At 33.2% G+C, this 25,169-nt stretch overlaps 2 protein-coding genes across 6 annotated transcripts in view; both read right to left on the bottom strand.

Annotated features, from left to right (window-relative positions):
• LOC127720668 (protein polyglycylase TTLL10-like) overlaps window positions 1–25,169 on the bottom strand; it is a 170,451-nt gene that overhangs the window by 57,576 nt on the left and 87,706 nt on the right. The window lies entirely within an intron of this gene.
• Window positions 10,067–25,169, bottom strand: part of LOC127720678 (uncharacterized) — a 79,986-nt gene continuing 64,883 nt past the window's right edge. For both annotated transcript variants that reach the window (XM_052227399.1, XM_052227397.1), the window contains one exon: window positions 10,067–11,883. In XM_052227399.1, coding sequence (XP_052083359.1) covers window positions 11,037–11,883 — 847 coding nt within the window. In that variant the 3' untranslated portion in view covers window positions 10,067–11,036. The remainder of the gene's footprint in view (window positions 11,884–25,169) is intronic.

Here is a 25,169-nt window from a genome sequence, read left to right on the forward strand (position 1 = left end):
TATCAGGCTGTTTTCTATGTTCAGTGCACCGTAAAATTGGGGTCAAAACTCTAATTTGGCATTAAAATTAGAACGATCATATCATAGGGAACATGTGTACTAAGTTTCAAGTTGATTGGACTTCAACTTCATCAAAAACTACCTTGACCAAAAACTTATAAACCTCCCCACTCGCACTATCATTTTCTATGTTCAGTGGACTGTGAAATTAGGGGTCAAAACTCTAATTTGGCATTAAAATTAGAAAGATCATATCATAGGGAACATGTGTACTAAGTTTCAAGTTGATTGGACTTTAACTTCATTAAAAACTACCTTGACCAAAAACTTAACCTGAAGCTGGACATTGACAGACGGAGAGACAAAATGACGGACGCACAGACCAGAAAACATAATGTCCCTACTACTATCATAGGTGGGGCATAAAAAATCACATTACCTGGCCTTGCAGTCATAACAAGCATTCTGAGAGTATTGCATGGCAATACATAGTCCCCTACCGGTTAACAATTCACTGTACTGGAACAAAATGCAAACTTGATCTATAACTTGTCATGGTGTAAACTATACAGTATAACAAATATCAAATCAATATCTTCAAGTATGAAGAAAATAAACTGTTATCACAGAGATATGTCTCCCCTTTTTGTAATTTTGATAATGCAAATGTTGAAATTAAAATAGTAATACTTTAACATGTAAGTTATGCAAATATTCAAGGTCAATAAACCATGACTGAAGGTACAAAATTGTACATGGCTAAACAATCTCCATGGAATGAGATGTGCCAATGCTAATACAACTGCATACCAAATACCATTGTCTTATTATAAGTCGTTCCCTTTAAACAAACCTAAACACAAATATTAACTTGTAAATTATGTAAAAGTTTCAAAGTCAATGAACCATGATCAGGGGTGGGGCTATATAATCTCCATGGAAACGACACTTGCAAATGCCAATAAATTTGCATACCAAATATCATTGACTTAACATTAGCAGTTCATCTTAAACTGATCTAATCACAAACTAATGCATGTAAACTAAGCAAAAGTTTCAAAGTAAATAGACCATGACTGAGGGGGCGGGGCCAAATATTCTCCATGGAAATGAGATGTGCTAATCCTTATACAGCTGAACACCAATTAACATTGGCCTACCACTAATGGTTCCCCTTGAACTGACCTAATTACAAATTAATACATGTTATTACTCAGCAAAATTTTCAAAGTCTATAGACCATGACTAAGGGGGCGGAGCCAAATAATCTCCATGGAAATGAGATATGCCAATGCTTATACAACTGCATACCAAATATCATTGGCCTACCACTATATATATATAGTGGTTCCCCATAAATTGACCTAATCACAAACTAATACATGTAAACTATGAAAGGTTTCAAAGTCAATAGACCTTGACTGAGGGGGCGAGGCCAAATAATCTCCATGGTAATGAGATGTGCCAATGCTAATACAACTGCATACCAAATATCATTGACCTACCACTAGTGGTTCACCATGAACTAGACCTAATCACAAACTAATACATTGTTGACGCCGCCGCCACCCTCTCCGCCACCGCCGACCCCAGAAACAGCATACCTATGTCTCGCTTTTTGACTATGTCAAGGTGAGACAAAAAGGGTGGAAAACTGATTATTAAGTGAATTTTCTAAGTCTAAAGATCATAACTATCACAAAATCAACAGACCGGAACAAAATTCGAACTTGATCTGTAACTTGTCATGATGAAACAATATACCAAATATCAAATCAATGTCTTCAAGCACGATGAAAAAAAGTGTGGAAAACTGATTTGCCGGACTGACGGATGGATGGACAGACAGACAGACGGACAGAGTGCAAACCTAAAGTCCCCTTCGACTTCGTCGGTAGGGGACTAAAAATGTTGAGTATGATTATAGTACTCAGACTCAGAATTCAACCAATCAAAATACTGGATTTGGTGTTTCCAGCACAAATCTTGTACTCCGAGTACAGTGTAAAGTTTTATGATTGATTGATTGTTGATTGTTTAACTCCAGTGGCAAATAGTACATGCATGTTCAGGACGATAAAGATTTATGACTCAGAGAGCTTTTAATTAAGGTCCAACAAGCATTTACCTGGTTTTGACTGTATGCCCAGTGTCTGCAAATGACCTTGACCTTCATAGGACAATAACATTACCTTTTTTATAGTACACTGTTTCAAAGGGCAGTAACTCCAAATTTATCAAGATCTTCAAATTCATCACTTAATCATACAAATATTTCCAATGTTTAAATTAACCAATAGCCACAAAAATTTGCTCTGATAAATGAAACTAGAATGAAATCCTTTAAATCTTAATATCTTAAAAGGTATTAATAAAAGAAATGTGGGGGTATCTGCCAATGAGACATTAACCTGGTTAAGAAGGCATTTTTTTTTATTTACTTTCCAAAAGGTCCTAAATAAAATTTCCCATCCAGCAGCCATATTGGTCACATTAGGCCAAGCAAATATATACTGGTTTCCTTAACAATTCAACCTCTGTGCAGATAGATGAAGGTGGGAAAAATATTTTCCTTGGACTATACATGTATAGGGATAAGTTCTGGACACTGGTACTTAACCGAAAATGACTTGACTGTAAAGATGCATAACCAAATAGGGCCATAAAATGTGTTAGGGTAGGCATCAAAATTTAGTGCAAGGCTTAAGCCAGGATAGTGACTTAATTCTGAGGATACACCTTTTTTTTTTTTGCCCCATCAAAAGTGAATTCCTGACTATTTTCAAAACCTCACCATTCATGCTAAATTTTGTTTCCAAATGTTTGTATGGTAATACAGACAAAAATGTTTCCCATTGGGTTAATTCTATAAATAAAGCAATATAAAGATCTGCCAATTTATCTGAGAAAACTCCCAAGTCCCTAGCAGTCTTCAAGCTCAACCACAGGCCAACAGCCCAGGCTTGTAAAACTTCTGTCGGGCTTGTAAAAATCATCTCCACAGGCCAATATAATCTAACTAAAATTTTCTTAAAATTCAGCTTCGGGCCATTAGATTCAAAAGTTTATTTTGAAGACTGCCCTAGTAATTCAAGCATAGGCCGATCATACTCAAACCTTGGATACAACTGAACTAGCTTTACAGATAGACTTAAAGAAATAATCAAGGAATTTAACATGTATGTACGATATATCGATTCAAAGCAAATTTTACCATAGATCATGTCTTAACGGGAGATCCGGATTTAATAGGGGAATCCTCTTTGATAAACCCTGTTTGTTTTGGATTATCGTTCAAGTGAACTTTAAATCACAAGAATGAAGATAACATATTTTGCACTTTAAATGTGGAACTTACAGTTTCTACACAGGCAATTGATATGCTCTTATCGAGAAATTAGAAATGTCATCTTTGAATTGTTTCACATTTTACATGACTAGACCTTTTATACCTGACTTACAATACAGTATGAGTTTTTCTCATTGTTGAAGGCTACAGGTGAACTATATTTTTTACATTGACAGCAACCAACAACAAGAGATAACCAATAGATCAAATCTTTGATTCAACAAATGAAACAGCAACCTAACAACAAAAACATCCAAAAGACATTCAGAGATGCATCATGCAATTTAATTCCAAGCAATTTTGAAATTATGTTAAAATATAATACAGTCTTGGTATGTTTTTTTTTTTTTATTAAAGATTCAAATAAGTCAAGGATCTATTTGGCTCTTGCTATACCTTTTTAGAATTCAGGATAGGTATAAGACTCTATCAATTTATTTTATTTGGCCTCAAAATCTTAAATATATTTTACTTCACATTTTAATAGACCATAAAATTTTAACGGGCCATTCGCTGTAAACTGTAAACCCATAGAACACCAATAACATGCTTCTAAAGTTCATCATTAAATTGCAATTGGAATTTAAAAATCGGCTTTAAATTATTCAAATTCATGCAAACATTTGAAAAATTACTTTATTCTATTGTGTATGATCATAATAGGTTTTCCTCAAATATCCAAAGTCGGAAACCTCACCCCAAAACATCAATTTTTAATGGTGTTCAGAAACAAAGACGCTGGGAAAATATGCTTAGTTTTGATGATCGATTTCTAAAGATGGTATCTCCCTGGAGAAATCATCTATTATTAAGGGTAAATATTCATTGATTCAAACGCAATAAAGATCGTAACCCAATCTCACCTTGGGTCTTCTTTAAATGTTGACCTAGCCCCACCCCTTTCTATTCAAACCCACATACACCTATTGTCCAGCTAACTTTAAACATTATCGATCTTTCATCTATTAGGAGATTGCAAAATCGAGTTTTTACAAAGATAGACATGAAAATTTTATGAATAAAAGATAGATTGAAAATTATAAGAATAAAAGATAGATAAACAGTTCAAGTAATGAATTACGGGCTTATCATACTATAAAGATAATCAACAACAAATTGATTTTTAGTGTGTACCAATGATTTAACCCCTCGTTGTTATCAGAAACCAGGAGTATTTGAGAAAATCCTCTGATTATAGCAGGTTTTATTAGGAATATAAAAAAGATAAGCACTAAATTTAATATGAGTTTGTAAACTAACACAAAATATTTCAGTAATTTATTGAATAATCAGCAAAATTCATCTCGTTCATGTCGTTGGTAAAGAATATTGTACAGTTAAAACATTCAGCAAATGATTTTTTTACATTTGGTTATTTTAATGGATATTTGTTTACTGTAAATTCAGAAATTATTGCGTGCATTTATTATTGCGATTTTGTCATATTAGACTAAATTGCGATTTTAATTTTTGCGATATTGAGAAAAATCCTATTTAATTCATATAAAAAAATACAAAATGCGAGTTTAAATTATTGCGATTATAACCCTGTCGCATTTTTCGCAATAATAAAAACATCGCAATAATTTCTGAATTTACAGTATTCTGCATGATAAATGGAGAAAATAACAGTAAAAGCTGTCAAACATTCTACTTCTGATGAAAATACTAACGTAAAAACAAGGAATACATTTTTCTATAGGCTTGTTATAATAATACAGCCTTTAGCAAAACCACCCAAAAAAATATCAACAAATGTGTAATTTTTCCTCAATCCACACAAATCGGTATACGTGAAAATAAATGAATCCACAATAAGAGTTAATCCTACTTTTTTCAACAGATTAATTATATTTCAATCTTATGAAAAGCTCCTTTAAACACATATCAGCTTTTTTTAAGAGTACACAAGTGGCCACAAGTGTCCCCTGGAGTGATGGCATCAAGTGGCATCTGGGGCATAGTTATTGCAATTTTGGAAAGTAGAAAGGGATTGTGGGTATGACCAAGTGGATCATATATGTTGTCATCTATGACATAGGATATCCATGTAATATTTGCCACTGGATATGCATCTGTCCTGAAGACATCAGTTGCCTAATAATGTGTATACATTTAAGATGTGTGGTATAATAAATCAATATATCAGCAACCCCAAAACACAAAATAAACAGGAAAGACATCTGAAGAGTAAATACTGTGGATTCATTTATTTTTGTTGGACCAATTTTCGTGGATTGAGAAAAAATTGTATTTTCGTGAAACTATTTGATTTTAAATGGTTTTGCTTAAGTATGCATACACTGAGCCTTATAGAAAATTTGTTAAACATTTGAATTCATGGTTCACCATACCTTTATCCATGAAATCCAAGAAAATTAGTATCCATGGGATACTAAGGAGGCCACTGTATATATACTCTCTTAGAGTAATCACATGTTTATATAAACATTAACTTTTATAAATTGTAACTTGAATGGAGAGTTGTTGTCTCATTGGCACTCATACCACATCTTCCTATATCTATTGGTCAAGCTCTATATAGCCCTTATCTGGACATGTTAAACCCTCCACCTTCAGTATGCATGTGCCTGTCCAAAGTCAGGAGCAAGAAATGCAGTGGTTGTCATTGGTTGCTGTCTGTCATACATATTATCTTTTCATTACTTTTTTTTCATGAATTAGGCCTTTATATATAGATTTCTCATTTGAATTGTTTCTCAATTTTGTCATATCAGGATCTTTTATAGCTGACTTATACTTTATAGGTTTTGCTCATTATTGAAGGCTGTATGGTGACCTATAGTTGCTAACTACATCAATGTCATTTATTCAATGGTGGATAGTTTTCCCATTGGCCATCATACCACATCTCCTTACTTTGTACTATAGATGATATTGGTCAAGCTCTTATTCACATCCCCCCTAATCTAGCCATGAAATATTCCGGCCAATGTTAAGCAGACAAAAATCAATCACTCAATTCAATTCAAAATGAAAATATGATACCAAAAAAAATACATAACAATTTGTTCATCCTTGGAAAAACATAAATATCTTATGACAACGATGTAACAGTGAGTAATTTTACGTAACATGATTCAAAACTGTTACATTATTTATCATGTAACAACACCTTTCACGCCCAATGGGAAATTACGAGCTGAAGCAATATGGTTCAATTTGATGGCGTAACAACATGTTTCAATAAGTACATTAATTATGTACAAATGAGATTATTCAATGGAAAACTTATCCGTGTCATGACAGCTGTATGGATACTACTCACAGATACGAATTTAGAAAATTCCATTTTGTATTTTCTATTTTTTAAAGGCATATTTATCTCTTATTTTCTGAAAGAATTCTTTCTTTTTTTAACAACTTAATCTTATTTATTCATCAAATCTTCCTTGTTACAAAAGTCTTCAAAAGTCCCAAGTTTCTTTCGTTTTATAAATATATAGAAATAAGAAAATGTGGTACGTCAGTGCCAATGAGACAACTCTCCATCCAAGTCACAATGTGTAAAAAGTAAACAATTATAGGTCAAAGTACGGACTTCAACACAGAGACATTGTTCACACCGAACAACAAGTTATAAAAGACCCCAAAATGACTAGTGTAAAACAGTCAATCAGGAACCTGTTGTTCAGTGGTTGTCGTATGTTGATGTGGTTCATAAGTGTTTCTTGTTTCTCGTTTTTAATATAGATTAGACCATTGGTTTTCCCGTTTGAATGGTTTTACACTAGTAATTTTTGGGGCCCTTTATAGCTTGCTGTTCGGTGTGAGCCAATGCTCTGTGTTGAAGGCCGTACCTTGACCTATAATGGTTTACTTTTATAAATTGTAACTTGGATGGAGAGTTATCTCATTGGCACTCATACCACATCTTCTTATATCTACAAACAGGAAAACCAACAGTCTAATCTATATAAAAATGAGAAACAAGAAACACTTATGAACCACATCAACAAACGACAACCACTGAACAACAGGTTGAGTGACTTAGGACAGGTGCAAACAAATGCAGCGGGTTTAAACGTTTTACCCTGTTACTCTCCATTGACTACCATGGGAGAAAATCCGCTGATTTAACGTATTAACTTATACAATTTTGAAATAACTGTCTTTTGTATATAGTTGTTTGACTAAGTTCTGACCAGTGGCAAATATTTCATGCATGACCACAACAAATTAGCAATAATTCTAATATGAAGGTTTTACATGATAATTGGGAAAAAAGGATGGAAAATTTTGTCTTCCCCCTGGAATTTTTTTTCCCATCATTTCGTTCACTTGCTGGGAATATTGATATTATTGAAAGCACTGTTAAATCATCCACAAAAGAACGTGACGTAAAATGTATTTATTTTTTACATACTGTTCAAATATGTTCTATTCGAATTTTTGCAAAGAATTTCGCTCATGCCTGTGCTAGGGGCCGTCTTAAACTTGCAGTGAGGTGAGAGTTTTTTTGCTCCTTGTTGAAAGCCATGCTGTAACTTTGAGATGAAGAACAGCAATAAAAGTGCTGTTCCATTGCTTTTTGTTTGTTTTTTATGTGCATGTTCTGATTTTGATGGATACCCCATATCTTTTGTTTGTGTTTCTATTATCGAGTACGTGTGACTTTGACAGCAAAGAAACACCACCATAAATGTAGACAAACCAAAGCCAGTTACCCCTAGCCTTCAGTCTTCAGCCTTTAGCAACAGTTTTCTGTTTGTTTGTTTATTTGGAGTCCATTTCATTTCCCTATAACCACATGTACATTAAGATAACCACAACTCTGATATTCAAGACAGTATCGGTGTACCAAGACATCCCTAAAAACTTACGGTTATTTTGCGTGGCCTATTGTTTTATGTATCATCTATTCTAAATTGTTTCATACTTTGATCGACAACGCACATCAAAATTTGATGCATATTCGTTACCCTTCAAAGGTAATATCTAGGAGTCGTTTCACAAAAACACTTATAACTAAGATTGATAACTTACGACCAATCTTTTGTGAGACCAACTCCTGTACTTTAACCCTTAAACAAGTGACTGATCAGTATACTGCCTAAATCAAGACATTTTCATCGACATAAGACATTCAAACAATACAATGAAAAGAACCTTCAAAAAGTCAGAAAAGTACCAGTCCAAGTCCACAATACAGCATTCAAACAAATACAATGAAAAGTTCCTTAAAAAAGTCAGAAAAGTACTGGATGCCGTCAACAATACAGCATTCAAACAATACAATGAAAAGTACCTTCAAAAAGTCAGAAAAGTACCAGTCGGAGTCCACAATACTGCATTCAAACAATACAATGAAAAGTACTTTCAAAAAGTCAGAAAAGTACAAGTCAGAGTCCACAATACAGCATTCAAACAATACAATGAAAAGTACCTTCAAAAAGTCAGAAAAGTACCAGTCCAAGTCCACAATACAGCATTCAAACAATACAATGAAAAGTACCTTCAAAAAGTCAGAAAAGTACTGGATGCCGTCAACAATACAGCATTCAAACAATACAATGAAAAGTACCTTCAAAAAGTCAGAAAAGTACCAGTCGGAGTCCACAATACAGCATTCAAACAATACAATGAAAAGTACCTTCAAAAGGTCAGAAAAGTACCAGTCAGAGTCCACAATACACTACTGTGGATTCATTGTTTTTGTTGGATACCAATTTTCGATGATTTTGTGGTTAAAGGTGATCCACGAATTTAAATGTTCAACGAAGTACAAAATTTCTATAGGCTTGTAAGCAGACTTCGGAAAAACTAAGATATCTAGGAAAATACAAATTTTCCTCTATTCACGAAAATTGGTACCCACGAAAATAAATGAATCGACACTATCTCGAAATAATTATACATATTATTTTGTGTGGCCTATTGTTTTATGTATCATCTATTCTAAATCCTTTCATACTTAGCTTTGATCGACTAGGTACATCATTATTTGTAAATTTTTTATTTATTGCATGATAGATCACCATCAGTAGCTGAATAACTTTGTATAGATCAAAGCGGAATACAATTTGCGCAGCTATAACATTTAAAAAAACAATACATATATCATGTATTCATATCATTTGTTGTGGTAGCCATTTTTTTTTTACTTTTATTATTGATTTGATCCATTTCGCCTGGCAACCGTGCAGAAATTGATCACATGACAAAATTTATATAATATTTTTATTTTACACTGTCAAGGAAACATGCATATATTTCTACACATGTGTGGTGTGATATCATACTGCTGCCCATGTATGAGGGTCTGGATTGGGGGGATGGGGGGGGGGGGGGTATACAATTCTCTATTCTTTAATTTTTTAAGCCATTTTTTCTATATTCTTTATAAATTTGGCCCTTCATTCTCTATTCTTCATATTTTAGCACCCCATTATTCTCTATTCTTTATTTTTTTGGCATGTTTTTCTCTATCCTTTATATTGGCCCTTCATCCTGCATTTTTAGCCCATTATTTGCTATTCTGTAAACCCCATTCAGACCCTTATGTTAGTCTATGTTGTTTGTGTTTTTTTTCTTACATTACTATTTTTCACAGCCAGATAACTTGATTTCAATTAAACATCAACATTCCAGTCAATCATGCAAACAATGTTTTAGAATAAAAGGAAGCATGCAGACATAAAGCTTTATTTTTCTCCAGTCAATCATGCAAACAATGGTTTAGAATAAAAGGAAGAATGCAGTCATCAACATTTATTCCAACAGTAACATATAATACATGCATTAATACAACAGGACATTTCAGAACGTTCTGTACCAGAAATGAAAACTGTACTTGAGTAGAGAAGAATTCTCTATATTTCTCATTTCTTTATACCTCAAGTGTATTAAGTGAGACCTAAAATTTTGACACAATTTACTAAAAAAAAAAGTGACAGTTTGAATGTTAATGTAGACATTTTAAGGTAAGATAAGGAAACCTTCAAATCAGATATTCTTCTTTGGCCTAAGAGGAGGGATAATTTTCATCACACATCAAATATGGACGATGTAGAAAAAAACTGAATTTCTGAAATCTACCAATTTATTTCCATGAAAATGAAGACATATTGATAATCCACTTCAGGATTTCACTAAATTCTTCAAGGATTCAAAGGCAGTCCCCATTGAATTGGACAACATTCAGAGAGTTAACAGCTTTTCTAAGTACTACAAATTGGTGATGGCAATATTAAATTCAACTGCAATTGAAAATATGAACTGATGACCCTCAACTTTTTTCTGTTCAGTATATATCAAGTGATCATAAAAACTTTCTTATTTACAAATATTTTCGTTAAAGAAATTTGAATACCTGTCAATTATTTTGGACTCAAGCTTAAAATTAATATTTCAATCCTACCACAAAAGAAACAAATTTGTTTTCTTTTTCGATTAAGTGGTATACAGACACTGTTCAAGTACTTTAAAATATCAAATAACTATTTTAATTTAAAATGTTTTTAAATGCTGCAGTCTGAAACTTCAAATTGAAAAATTTATTTTGAAACTTAAAATTGAAAGAATTTATTTCAAGTCTCCAAATTAGAATTCTGATGCAAAATTAAGCACCAGCTCATAAAATTGACCATGAATACTAATGGATGAATAATGGCAAGATTTCATTTCATTTCTGTTACAAAAATTACAAGTAACAATAATCACAACTTCATTTCCCACCTTTAGATGCATTCCAGGCAGATCCTATACAAGAGTCGCTTAATCGACTTGCTAATTCTAAACTGTCACTAGTATTTCTATTATTATTTTTTTCTATATGAGGGGATTCCTTTTTATCACAGCCAGCTTTCATAGAGTCTCCATTTTTCAGTTCATTACTGAAATCTTTCTTTCCATTACTATTTTTTTCTATATGAGGGGAATCCTTCTTATCACAGCCAGCTTTCATAGAGTCACCATTTTTCAGTTCATTACTGAAATCTTTCTTTTCATCACTATTTTTCTGTTCAATAGTAAAATCTTTCTTTTCGTCATTTTTCTTTTCATCCTGAAATTCATTCAGCAAACTTGTCTCACTCTGTTGCAGATCTAAACCTTGTCTTTTACTCTCATCAACTCCTTGAAGACTTTTACCAGAAGGAGTTTTTTTACTTGATTCGATACTGTTCTGAGAGTAATCTTTTTCAAGAGTACTTTGCGACGTCACTGTAGACACTTGAGTTGTCTCCCCTTGGTCAGGGGCATCGGCTGCTTCATTATCTTCATTAAGTTCTTGATCATTGTCTTCTGCTTCTTCTAGATCGTCTTCCAAATCATCTTCATCGTCATCATCATCATCCTCAATTTGATCCTCTTCCTCTTCGTCATCCCCTTCATCAGGTTCATCATCAGGTTCATTGACAACTTCATCTGCACCTTCGTCTACCTGTTGCCCAGCCTGATCACTTGCCTGTTGTTGGTCCGTGCCTTCTTTTTCTTTTTTCTGAGCCTCTTTGAAGATAGACTTCTTCCCTGGTTTGAACTTTGACCTTTTCCATTTGTGTTCTGGGCAGTAACTGAAAGATTTAAAATATAACACATTTGAACATTATTTTGAAAATGAACATTAATTTGGGCTTTAAAGCATCAACAGTTTAGTTCATTTTGTACAGCAAGCAAAATAAACATAAGAAAACTCTTTAGCAATAAAAATTGGTTAGATTGAGGAATATACATTAGCATTCCCCCATACCATTCAGTGTAAAATGGTCCTTTTTGCTGACCTTTCGATATTATGTTATGAACCCATCTTTCTTCATCCCTTAAAAATATCAAGACCCTAAACAAGAGATTAAAAGTCACAAACCATAGATTGACATGCTGAACCAGATAGAGATTAAAAATCCTTAACCCCGAAATTAAATAACAAGATTTTTCATAGCGAACGAAATTTCAGACATATCTTACAGTATAACTTCTCTCAATTGTCTGTTGTACAAACTGTACTCAGTATAAATCAATTGATCTTTGATCTATTTTAGACTTGGAGGCATAGCAAGTGATCAGTTATTATATACAAATTTCCTCCTAAAAAATATGATGTCTGAGCTAACAGACGTCGAGTGATATGAAAATTATCACTAGAAACTAAGGGAACACGTGCCGTTGTCAATGAAATTAACAACGTCTTCATAGGTAAAATAGCGATAAACAGATTATCATTGGTCATCTCAACTCGATTGCTTTTCTCGCTTTCGCTGTACCGGCTCAAGCGAGAAAATCAATCTCGTTGAGATAACCAACGATGACCTATAATTAGTGAACAAGTTTTTATGTCCTTTGAAGTTTGTTCATAAAATATATGATATCTGACCTTACACTAACTAACCTGAGGAAAATTACAATTCATTAAGAAATCCTAGATTTAAGTGCTCAACAAGGATCTTATTCCATCTTCTAATTTTGTCTGAATTATATGTTTTTTTTATTTTCCATGAGAAATATCAGATGGAAAAGATCTATTTATGAAACTATACTAATAACTTACTATGGTGAATTCAGTAATCTCTGTAAATGAGATTCATAAAAAATTTTCTTCCAACCCAGAGTTCTCGAAAAGTGGTGGTCTGAAGGTTTTGACCACCAAAATTTTGAAAAGAACTGACATATTTTTGGTATTTTGCTCAGTGTAGAAATATAGTGAGGACCAGCAGATTTTCTTCAAGGACCACCAGGGAAAAAAAGATTTCAAGAACTCTGCCAACCTTGGCTATAGTGGCAGACAATCTATTGGTAGAGGGCCCTTGGAGAATATACCCACAGAGAACCATGACCTTCAACAAGTAAACTGGCCAATCCTTGTCAATTAAGAATTGAGTAGATCGATCACACCTTATCACATGCAGGTTTCCAACTCCCCACCTCAAGAGTTGACAGGATAATAGTGATCCCTGTAGATGAATAACTTAAAATCGCCTGGTTATACTTGAGGCCCCTTGTGAACAAATAAACAAAGATCTGACATCAACGATAAAAAGAATAAACAAATGAATGCACACAAACAAATAGTTTAAAACGTTCTGCATGTTTTATGCACTTAATTATAAACACATTATTATTTGTGAGGAATTTTTTTAAGATTTTTAACTCTTGCCACCCAAAAGATCTCATCAATGATAAATGAAATACTGAAAAATATCATTTCCGCCCAATGAATAAATTGAATACTATCATTTGCATGTAATGGTAAATTTCTGCTAAAAGCCCCTTCATGCTATCTTAAACACTCCTAACATTTATCAAATGGGTATTCAATCATAAATAGACTTCAAAAACTTGTTTGCTCTTCATCTTAAGTTTTTACATAAATTATAAAACCACAGAATTTCGTATTTAATTTTACTATCTTCCTTATTACGACTTATCCAAAATCTTCCATAAAATATTTTTCAATTTTAGTCTCTTCGATACCTTCATGTTTAATCTGAGTGATCAAAGAATTTAACACACTGAGATTTATGGCTAAATTATAACACTAAAGGACTTTTATTTTCTCCTTTTGTGAAGACTTCAATGCCATTCTGTATCTCTCTAGACAGTACATGAATAGAATGTACTTCAAAGTCCCAATTCACACATGAAATAGAATTAATGATCAATTTCAAATCTTCAACCATAAAAGTTAACAAACCCACTAATGCACCCTTTGAGGTCTTATAAGGCCACTTAATTCATTCATAAATTATGACGAGGGTCTAAAAGTGGTAATTTTTAAGTGCTATGCTGGAAAGAAGGCAGTTTTTGTCTGCAACTTTTGAGGTCTTATAAGATGACTAAATTCATTCATAAATTATGATGAGGGTCTAAAAAAGGGTAATTTTAAAGTCCTATGGTAGATATAGGGTAGTTTTTGTCTGCACCTTTTGAGGTCTTATAAGGCAACCCAATTCATTCATAAATTATACTGAGGGTCTAAATGGGGTAATTTCTAATCTAATAAAAATTAGATCTCTGCACTCCCTGGTGCTATGTGGTAGTGACCAAGCATAAAAAAAATGAACAAGTGCAGAGATTTAACTTAAAAAAGATTGGGTAATTTCTAAGTCCTAATTAAGGTAGAAATGGGGCATTTTTGTCTGCACCTTTTGAATTCTTCTAAGGGGACTAAATTCATACTTAAAATTATACTATGAGCAAAGCCTCCTGTCACTCAATCCCTTTGTACTGTGCAAATAATCATAAGTGTAATCATTTGGTTCAATGCAAAATTGCTTATTTGGTTTGACATTTCTAATTCTGGATCTGTGAACTATCCAAAATCATGCAGAAAATTCTTTTCTCAGCACCTTAATTATTGTGATAATTGAATAATTGATTTGATTTGATTTTTTGTGTTTTTAACACCACTTTTAAGCACCGCTTTTGGGCTATTTCGTGGTGGCCAGTTTTTATTGGTGGAGGAAGCCAGAGTGCCCGGAGAAATCCACCGACCTTCGATAGGAAAACTGACAATCCTAGTCAATTAAGATTGCAGTTGAGTGCACCCGCACGAGCGGGGTTCAAACTCACAACCTCAGTGTTGACTGGCTAGTGATTACAGTAGTAACTACTTAGACCGCTCGGCCACCGATGTCCCTTGAATAATTGAAGGCTCCATACAAATAATGCTTTCAAACTTTCAAATTCATTTTTTTTTCTTGCCAAACATATATGGGCCATCACAATTTTTAGCAATTATAAATAATTAAAACATTGCACAAATATCTGAATTTACAATACTGACATTCAACAATGATTCAGGTGCTTTAGAACGAACATATTTTGGATTCATTATTATTCGGATACCAATTTTCGTGGGTTTCATGGGTACAGGTGAACCACGAATTCAAATGTTCAACGAATTAAAACTTTCTGTAGGCTTTGTATGCAGAGATTGGCAAAACCATGAAATCAAATATCCACGTATATTCAGGTTTTCCTCAATCCACGAATATTCAATTTTTTCCTCATCCACGAATATTCAAGTTTTCCTCAATCCACGAACATTGGTACCCACGAATGAATTCACAGTATTCTACTTTATACATAAAGATCTGAAATCCATATAAAGCCCCACATCAATGCAAAAAGTCAGGAATCTGATATTCAGTAGTTATCGTTTGTTGATAAGTGTTTCTCGTTTCTCATTTTTTATATAGATTAGACTGTTGGTTTTGAACGGTTTTACACTAGTAATTTTTGGGGCCCTTTATAGCTTACTGTTCGGTGTGAGCCAAGGCTCCGTGTTGAAGACAGTACTGTGACCTATAATGGTTTACTTTTATAAATTTTGACTTGGATGGAGAGTTGTCTCATTGGCACTCATACTACATCTTCTTATATCTATATAATATATAGAAAATTCCCCTTTATTCAATTTCATCATAAACTTTGCATCTAAAAATAATATTTCAATCCTGGCTCACAATTTACCATAATCAAAAAGACCCTCTAGGGCCTCATTTAAAAGTCAATGAGTCTAAACCCCATATGACCACAATATATTTAAAAGATGATAGCATCACTGCCTTCACAGCTTTGTATTGTGACACTAGAGGTACGGTTCAAATGACAGGTATTTTGAACCGTTCCGTATGGATTTGTGATTTTTATAAATGTGGTTTTGCAAATATTAAAATTGTCACTGTTTGCCAGAAGCAGTGCTTTGTAGAAAACCGTAGAGACTACTCAGCTATAATGAAACACACAAATACAATCAATAGATCAAACGACACAGTCTTTCAATTCTATATAAAAAAAAATACTGCATTCAGTTCATTGCCCCGTTAGGAATTAAATATTTTCATTTGGCGGAGAAACAATTTTCAAATATAAATATCATCTTATTGTATTTCAACAATTAAAAACAAACATTTGAACACTTGATCACGCTCTGTCTATAAAAAGTTCATTACACGATGAAACAAATTAAGCTTGGTAACACCATTACACATCAATATTTTAGGAATTTAAATAAACCTGATTAAAAATTTACAGTCCGATTTTTTCATGTGGAAAAATTTCCCTAAATTTTTCTCCCGCATAGATCAGTCTTGCCATATTGAACTTAAATCTGTGCTTCTTTATTCTTAAAGGACGTTTGAGGAGTTAATTAAACCACCAACTTTTATCAAATTTCATAGTGACCAGTTCATAGTTTAGGAAACCAGGGTGCAGAGATCAGTAACAATTCTATAACAAAGTGACAGATGTTTGTCGTTCGTCATATTTGAGAATGACCCTGACCGAGCAAAGATAAAACCCCTACTTGTACAATGGTAATAAGCTGATACCATCTGTAAAAGCAGATGTGACAAAATACCTTTAAATATCTTAGCCACCTTTTTTTCTACCAAACTTCTTTGAATACCATAGCAGACGTGACCAAATATCAGTAAACATCTCTACCATCTTTTTTTCTACCAAACTTCTTCAAAGAAAACGGATAGCAGACGTGACCAAATATCAGTAAATGCAACTTGGCCACCTTTTTCGTCTACCAAACTTCTTCAAATAAAATGTGATAGCAAATGTGACCACTCATGTGAAATATCAGTAAACCACTTAGCCACCTTTTCTTCTACCATTATTTAACTTCTTCAAATAAAATGTCATAGCATGCAGACGTGACCAAATATCAGTAAACCAGAAAACACTTAGCCACCTATTTTGCTACCAAACATTTTCACTGAACTAGTAGACGTACACATTTTTGTTAAGGGACCAGCTGAAGCCTGCCTCAGGGTGAAGGATTTTCTCGCTGTATTGACCCATTGGTGGCATTGGGCTATTTTCTGCTCTTTGGTCGGGTTATTGTCTTTTTGACACATTCCCCATTTCCTTCAAATAAAATGTCATGGAAAACATTAAGAACTCATGCGCAGTGTATTTGATCAAATATCAAAATTTTTCTTATATATATATACATATTTAAATCAGTTACTGTAAATTCAAAAATTTGCAATGTTTTTAATTATTGTTAAAATTGTGAAAGGGATATGGTTTTTGCAAAAAAAGAAAACACACAACACTTGCATTTTGAACTTATTTAATTTTATAAGCATTTTTTGTTTTGCAAAATTTCATAAATTTGCAATAATTCGTCTTATTGTTGTCCAATATTCAAACGGTAGCAGTAATAAATGCAAAAATCTGAATTTGCAGTATGCATGCATATTATTATTTGCAGTATGCATAGTCTGTAGGCAATCATCATAAGACAAGTTTTGAACAAAGCATCAAAACATGTAAGAATTAAGAAAGGATTTTGAAAGGATGAGAGCTTTAAATTAAATTATATCAAATAAAACTTCTATCTTTTTTTTTGAGATTCCCTGATGTATACCCCCACATATTACTTTATTCATGTCTAAAACTGTAAAGGCATTGACACTTTTTTGGTTTTTTTTACAAATTGTGATATTTTTCAATCTATTTTTAGTTAAGAGAAAGAAAGATCATTTCTTAGATCTCTTAAATTCCTAGACTTCATAAATCAAAAATATCCAAATCAAAGGACTTTTGAACCTTCTTTTGCAAGAAATTAATTAAGACCTATTTATTTTACATTAAATTCTATCCCAGGCCTGTTAATACTTAATAATCACGTCCCATACTAATCGAAGGACAAAGTCTCTTATCATTGACAATCCGTTTACATCAATAGAAACATGGCCTTATCATAGGTCATCTTTTGTTCAATCACTGACAACAAACCATGTCTAATCCATTATAAATCAGTTAAATCTGACAATTTCATTAACAAACCCATCATGGTCAGACTATTTCTCTTATGAAGGCGAGGCTGTTATCTGTCAAATGTCCCGTATTTACCTGAGGACAGGTGCAAACGATGGTCACTATGATAATAAGGATGACCGACGACTTTTCCCCTGGAGGCAAAACATTTCACAGTCAATTAAATACAACTGGTCAAAAATAATTATTTTTTACCTATAGGCTGGTGTTTTCATGGTCAATTAGATGTATTGGTCAAACTATTATCGAATCAATTAGTATTACTTGATCAGATTATTTATTATATAATATGAAGTATATAACTATACTTGTACAGTGACCTATAGTTTTTAACGTCTATGTCATTTGGTCTCTGGTGGAGGGTTGTCTCATTGGCAATCATACCACATCTTCTTATTTTATATGTTAACTTGATAAGAATATGAACTGTGCTTTGTACTAGCCTTATTTTTACATGCTTGACCAGCTTAAACACTGTTAACTAGCAAATTGTTGAAGGCCGTACAATGACCTATAGTTTTTAACGTCTATGTCATTTGGTCTCTGGTGGAGGGTTGTCTCATTGACAATCATAACACATCTTCTTGTTTTTATAAAATTGAGAATGGAAATGGGGAATATGTCAAAGAGACAACAACCCGACCAAAGAGCAGACAACAGCCGAAGGCCACCAATGGTTATATTTGTCTTAAACTAGCAAGCATAAATTGCAGATGTCTGAAACTTTATCCTGGAATTTTGTAAACTAATATATTTTAGTAACTTGTTGGACACTCTAATTATGGCCAGAGCCGCGGAAATTCAATATGTCTGGGAAAAGCCATTAACAGTTTCTCAGATCTAAATGCATTACAAAATGGAGTTTTGTCTGGAGAACTGTATTATCACTATGACTAATCAGATACAATCTTCCAGGATTTGAAAAACAATAAACAGCTGCGCCATGAGCGCATGATACGCTGTCGTCTTGTGTGTGAATTTTTATGCAATAAGCATATATAGTTTCTGACATACGGCGTGACATGCGAAAACCCCCTTTTTTTTTTACAAAAAACTCAATATCTCTAAAATAAAATTTTGAATCAAAAGCAAAAAGTATACAGATTTTTAGATTAATATAACTAAGAAGTGTGTAAAATTTTAAGCAATAATCATAATTCGTTTTTGAGATACAGTGCGACATGTGAAAAACCCCTCCCCCTTTTTTTACAAAATACTCAATAACTCAAAAATAAAATTTTTAATCATCACCAAAAAGTATACAGATCTTAAGGTTAATATAACTAAGAAGTGTGTAAAGTTTTAAGCAATAATCATAAACTGTTTTTGAGATACGGCGCGACATGTGAAAAACCCCTCCCCCTTTTTTAACAAAATACTCAATATCTCTAAAATAAAATTTTGAATCATCACCAAAAAGTATACAGATCTTAAGATTAATATAACTAAGAAGTGTGTAAAGTTTTAAGCAATAATCATAAATTGTTTTTGAGATACGGCGTGACATGTGAAAAAAAACACACACCTGTTTTAGTTACTAAGTCCTGTTACTCAAAAAGTTTTAATCTTATTTTCACCAAAAAGTATACAGATCGTTTGACCATCATAAGAAACAACTATGTTAAGTTTCATGAAATTTGGATAAGTCATTCTCAAGTTACGGTGCGACATGTTTACGCCGGACAGACAGACGGACACCGGACATTTGTATACCATAATACGTCCCGTCAAAAATTGACAGGCGTATAAAATTGGAGAATGTGTCTGTGGGACACAGATGATGCCCTAAATTGCATATAACTTTATAAAGGGGCATAACTCGTGAATGGTAAAAGCGAAATTTGAACTTAATTTGTATTTTGTGGTAATAAGCATTGTGTATAAGTTTCAATAACATTTGGTTGAGGCAAACTTAAGTTAGAGAACAGAAACCAATTTTGAGGCATACGTTCAGAGGGACAGACAGATGGATGTACAGACGGACAAGGGTAACACTTTATGGCCCTTCTGATGACAACAGGGACATGGGCCACATTAGTTTTCTGTGACATTCTACATACTGTGAATTCATTCATCCTCATGGATATCAAATTTGGTGGACTGAGGAAAGATTACGCTGTTGTGGATATTTATATCGTGGAGTTTTCAAGTTTGCATTGTCCGTGGGGACAATTTGCCTTTTCAGAATCTAAAGGACTATGGGTAATCTCATTGTTCGTACACCAAAAAGATAATAACGTTATGTCATTGGTTCAATTGCCATTGTTTAAAACGTTTTAAACCAATCACAGCGTTTTGGTGTACGTTTTAGAAAATATTACCAAGAATGCATTAGTTTCTAAAACGGCAAATTTGTTCTTCGTTGAACATATAAAGTTGTGGTTTATCTTTGGAATCCTCGAAAAATCAGTATACCACAAATAATTATGAATCCACATGCACATTCTGGTTCAAATCACACGAACGATTTGACATACGAACATGTGCAAAACTAGTCATGCCCAATATTTCACATTCATTCCAGATCATTTCACATTCATGCATGATTTGAACAACAAAAGTAACATGGGGACATGGGGCCACACTAGTTTTCCATGACATTGCACATACATTCTCGATAAAATAACACACGCATATGATTAATTTACAATAAAATGCTCCGCTGGGGCGCAGCTTGATACGACCGCAGAGGTCGAACCCTGAACAGTTGGGGCAAGTATGGACACAACATTCAAGCTTGATACAGCACTGAATTTGGATTGTAATTAAATATTTGACACAGCATAGGTTTCTGACACAGAATGAAAGTGGTCTAAGAACTTAAAAATTTTCAATTTACCTATTCATACATGTGATGGACTGTGAAACTCAGATCAGGAGATTGGGAAATTTTGGTCAGGAGATTAGGACTCAGATCAGGAGGTTTTTAATCGACATTAATTTTGTTGTAAATGTAACCATGTGCTGTAAAAATGGTCTTTTAAAGTGTGTTTTCTTCAACTTTCCAACCAATTTATTATGTTTATAGTACCCTTGTACTTATAAAGTTTCTCCATCTTTATATTCTACATGTTCAATCTAACATTGTTTTTTTCCAGTACGTTCTTTAAATTTTTTACTTCATATTCTATAAAACAATCATTGCAACCAGAACATTCGTTTAGCTGTCTGCAAATAGTTTTTATTTTTTTTTTTTTTCTCTTGCAAATAGTTTTTATTTGCAAACTCAGAAATTCATTCTATCTGTAAAGTTAGGGTCATAGTTATTATATAAATTTCAATTTAAGCTTTAAAAGGAAGTATAGAATCCTCAAATAATTTTCAAATTATTATTTTTTTATTTGTCCTAAGACATTTAAAATCATTTAATAATCATCCTTTTATGATTATTTGTTCAATTTATATTTTATTTATATTCTTTTAAAAATTTTCATTATTAAAAGGAAAGTAACTTAAAACAGGATAAATCAAGGGAAGTAACCCAATAAATACACAGTTTTTGTTACACAACGGCAGTTAGCCTGAGGTAAAAATCGTTGCTTACCAGTATGTTTGACACCCAAGCTGACAAGTGAAGCCATATAATTATGCATGTTAATTGATTTACAGGTAAAATATAACTTCAGGTAATGTCAGTTACACCAGATGCCTGAGATGTTATGTTGGGCAGAAATTTTTCATTCATGAAAAATTTCATACACGGGATTTTTTCAACGGGAGGTCGGGAGGAGACCCCTGAAAACGGGATTATTGTACTCCCGTCGGGAGGTTCACATGTATGCCTATTCAAACCATATCATTAATATTTGCTTTTATATATAAATCAGAAATAACCAATTTAAAATGGAAAATGTTAAAGAAAAAAAAGGAAAAAAAAAATCCCCCCCCCAATTTTTTGAACCCCCTTATGATTCATCGCCCCCAAACTCAATCCCAGCTTTCCCTTTGTGGTATGGTACCTTGCAGTACAATTTCAGAGAGATTCATACACTTGAACACAAGTTATTGTCTGGAAACTAGAAAAATGCTTGTTTTTTGGCCCCTTTTTGGCCCCAAATTCCTAAAAGTTTAGGGCAATTACCCCCAAACTCAATTCCAGCTTTCCCTTTGTGATATGGAACCTTGCAGTACAATTTCATAAAGATCCATACACTTACACACAAGTTATTGTCCTGAAACTAGAAAAATGCATGTTTTTTTTTGCCCTTTTATGGCCCCTAATTACTAAAATTTTGAGGGAAAACCCCCAAAATCAATCCCAGCCTTCCCTTTGTGATATGGAACCTTGTAGTACAATTTCATAAAGATCCATACACTTACAAACAAGTTATTGTCATGAAACTAGAAAAATGCTTGTTTTTTGCCCCTTTTTGGCCCCTAATTCCTAATATTTGGAGGAAATTACCCCAAAAATCAATCCCAGTATTCCCCTTTGTGATATGGAACCTTGTAGTACAATTTCATAAAGATCCATACACTTACAAACAAGTTATTGTCATGAAACTAGAAAAATGCTTGTTTTTTGCCCCTTTTTGGCCCCTAATTCCTAAAATTTGGAGACAATTACCCCCAAAATCAATCCCAGCATTCCCTTTGTGATATGGAACCTTGTGGTACAATGTCAGAGAGATCCATACACTTACACACAAGTTATGTCTGGAAGTTACAAAAATGCTTATTTTTGGCCCCTTTTGGCCCCTAATTCCTTAACTGTTAGTACCATAACCCCCAAAATCAATCCCCACCTTCCTTTTGTGGTATTGAACCTTATGGTAAAATTTCAATGAGATCCATTCACTCAAACTAAAGTTAGAGTGCGAAAACTAATGTGTATTCGGACGACGACGCCAACGTCATACCAATATACGACCACAAAAATTTTTTTGCGGTCGTATAAAAATGACACGAGAACATGGACAGAACTATATTTATGCACAACATTTAACATGCATTTAACATGCATTCCAGATTATGCTACGCATACATGATCATGATTTGTACAACAAAAATGACATGGGGACACAGGCCACACTAGTTTTCCATGACATTTTGCACATACATTCTTTGCACTATACATAAATTTTATTAAGACATGGAAGTCACTGGGTTTCAAGATGATATATAGATGAATTTAATCATATCACATCACTCACGATTTGTAATAAACAAAATTTGTGGGGACATGGATGTCTTTCAGTTTCAAGATGATATTCCAGATCAATTCATTCTAGGGGTTCAAATTCATGGTGGTCTAAGGTCCACTACCTTTAAATTCTAAATTTGGACTTTCAATCTAAAGAATGCAAAAGTCCTGGACCTTCCATTCCTGAAAGTAATGTCTCATTTTCCAAGGGCACCCCTTCCCCTCCCCACCTATATTTGAATTGTAAATCCAAAAAGTCCTTGGTCTATCTCCATTGAAATACCTGTCACTCAATTTAGGTTGATCTACCAAAAATACTTGGGGATGTGAATTCTGCTAGATCTAAATGATATTTCAAATATATAGGGTAGGAAGTGGTGTACCCCACATGACGAATGACGGTAAAAAATGAAAACAACACGTTATAAATTTCATGCGTTCGAAGTGCTTTTCTGGATTTACCTTCATCAGGAATGCTAGAAGTCCAATATTTGAAAGCCAAGGATGTATAAGGACCGAAAAACGTTGAAGAGTCATAAACCAAAAAGGACCTAAAAAAAATAGCCAAATCCATTTAAGGGTAAAATATTTGTTAAAATATAATGTCAATAATGAAATTTTACTCCATTTGACACTAACAGTAGCTACAAAATTAGATTTGATGTATGATGATAAAAAATTAAGTCTCAATGGACGAAAAAAGGGATGTTGAAGCTCGATGAAAAAAGGCATTCCTACCCTCATATCTACATGCTACATGCAAACCAAGATTGGTAAACGATTTGCCATATATTTTGGTGACCTATCCCATAAACAAGTGCATTGCCTTCTAAAAGAAATTATTAAATCTCAAGGCTATGAATTTTATTTACTGATAATTAAATATTAATATCCTACAGATATTTCAAATAAATTGATCATTTTAATTTTCATATATTTGATAAACTGATCTTATCAGGGGTTTGATGGGAAGAATTTTTCATATCCCACTCCGATCAATTAAATAAATAATGATAGTCTGAGCACTTGCCAATCTGCAAATGTCCTGATGGTATCTATAGAAGATGTGGGTATTTGTCAACGAGACACAAAACTATTAAGGTGGTACCAGTTTTAATTCATTAATCATCAAGTCAAATTGCCAACCCTTCCATCTAGGAAAGATGAAAAAAACACACAAATAAAACACACATCCAATATAACTAACTTAACATGCAAACATTTTACCTAAAAATAAAGAGATGTGGTATTGTTTTCCTGGATTGAGACAACTATCTACAGAGACCAAAGGTCGAGGATGTAACAATTACAAATCAACAATGAGCAAAACCCATACTGTATAGCAAGCTATAGTTGACACAATGCAAAACAATTTAAAGAGAAAATCAATGGCCTGATTTAATGCAAGTCTCAAACAAATATTATTCTTGTTAAAAAAATTCATCAAAGTAGCAATCTACAAATCAGTATATAATGTTTTCACTTTGAACCAAATAATGTTGTTGGAAATTCGTATGACTTGAGTTCAAATGTCTCTCCTTAATAATTTTTTTTTTCTTCATAATTTAAAGATTTTCAAAAATGCTTACGTGTTTGGTTTTTTTTCATCCACTCACCAGCTCACTGGCCATCAAAAGACATATAAACAAGCAGACATAAATATAAGGAGAAAGCTAACTCTAACCAAATTGAAAATGACACCAAAAAACCAAATAACCTTAGCAGAAAAATTAAAAAAATATAATTTTATTAGAAATCCAGATGAGTCCAAAAGGATATTGAATATCCCGTCATTATCTTCTATCTTCAGGGATTTCTGGTTCTATAAAGTTCTTAATATAAACATATATGTTCTTGAATACTCAGGGGCTTTTGGATAGATCTATAAACAACCAAATATTACCTATTAAGAAAATATTTTCC

This window comes from Mytilus californianus, unplaced genomic scaffold (genome assembly GCF_021869535.1).
Source record: "Mytilus californianus isolate M0D057914Y unplaced genomic scaffold, xbMytCali1.0.p SCAF_11, whole genome shotgun sequence".
NCBI classification, from domain to species: Eukaryota; Metazoa; Mollusca; class Bivalvia; order Mytilida; family Mytilidae; genus Mytilus; species Mytilus californianus.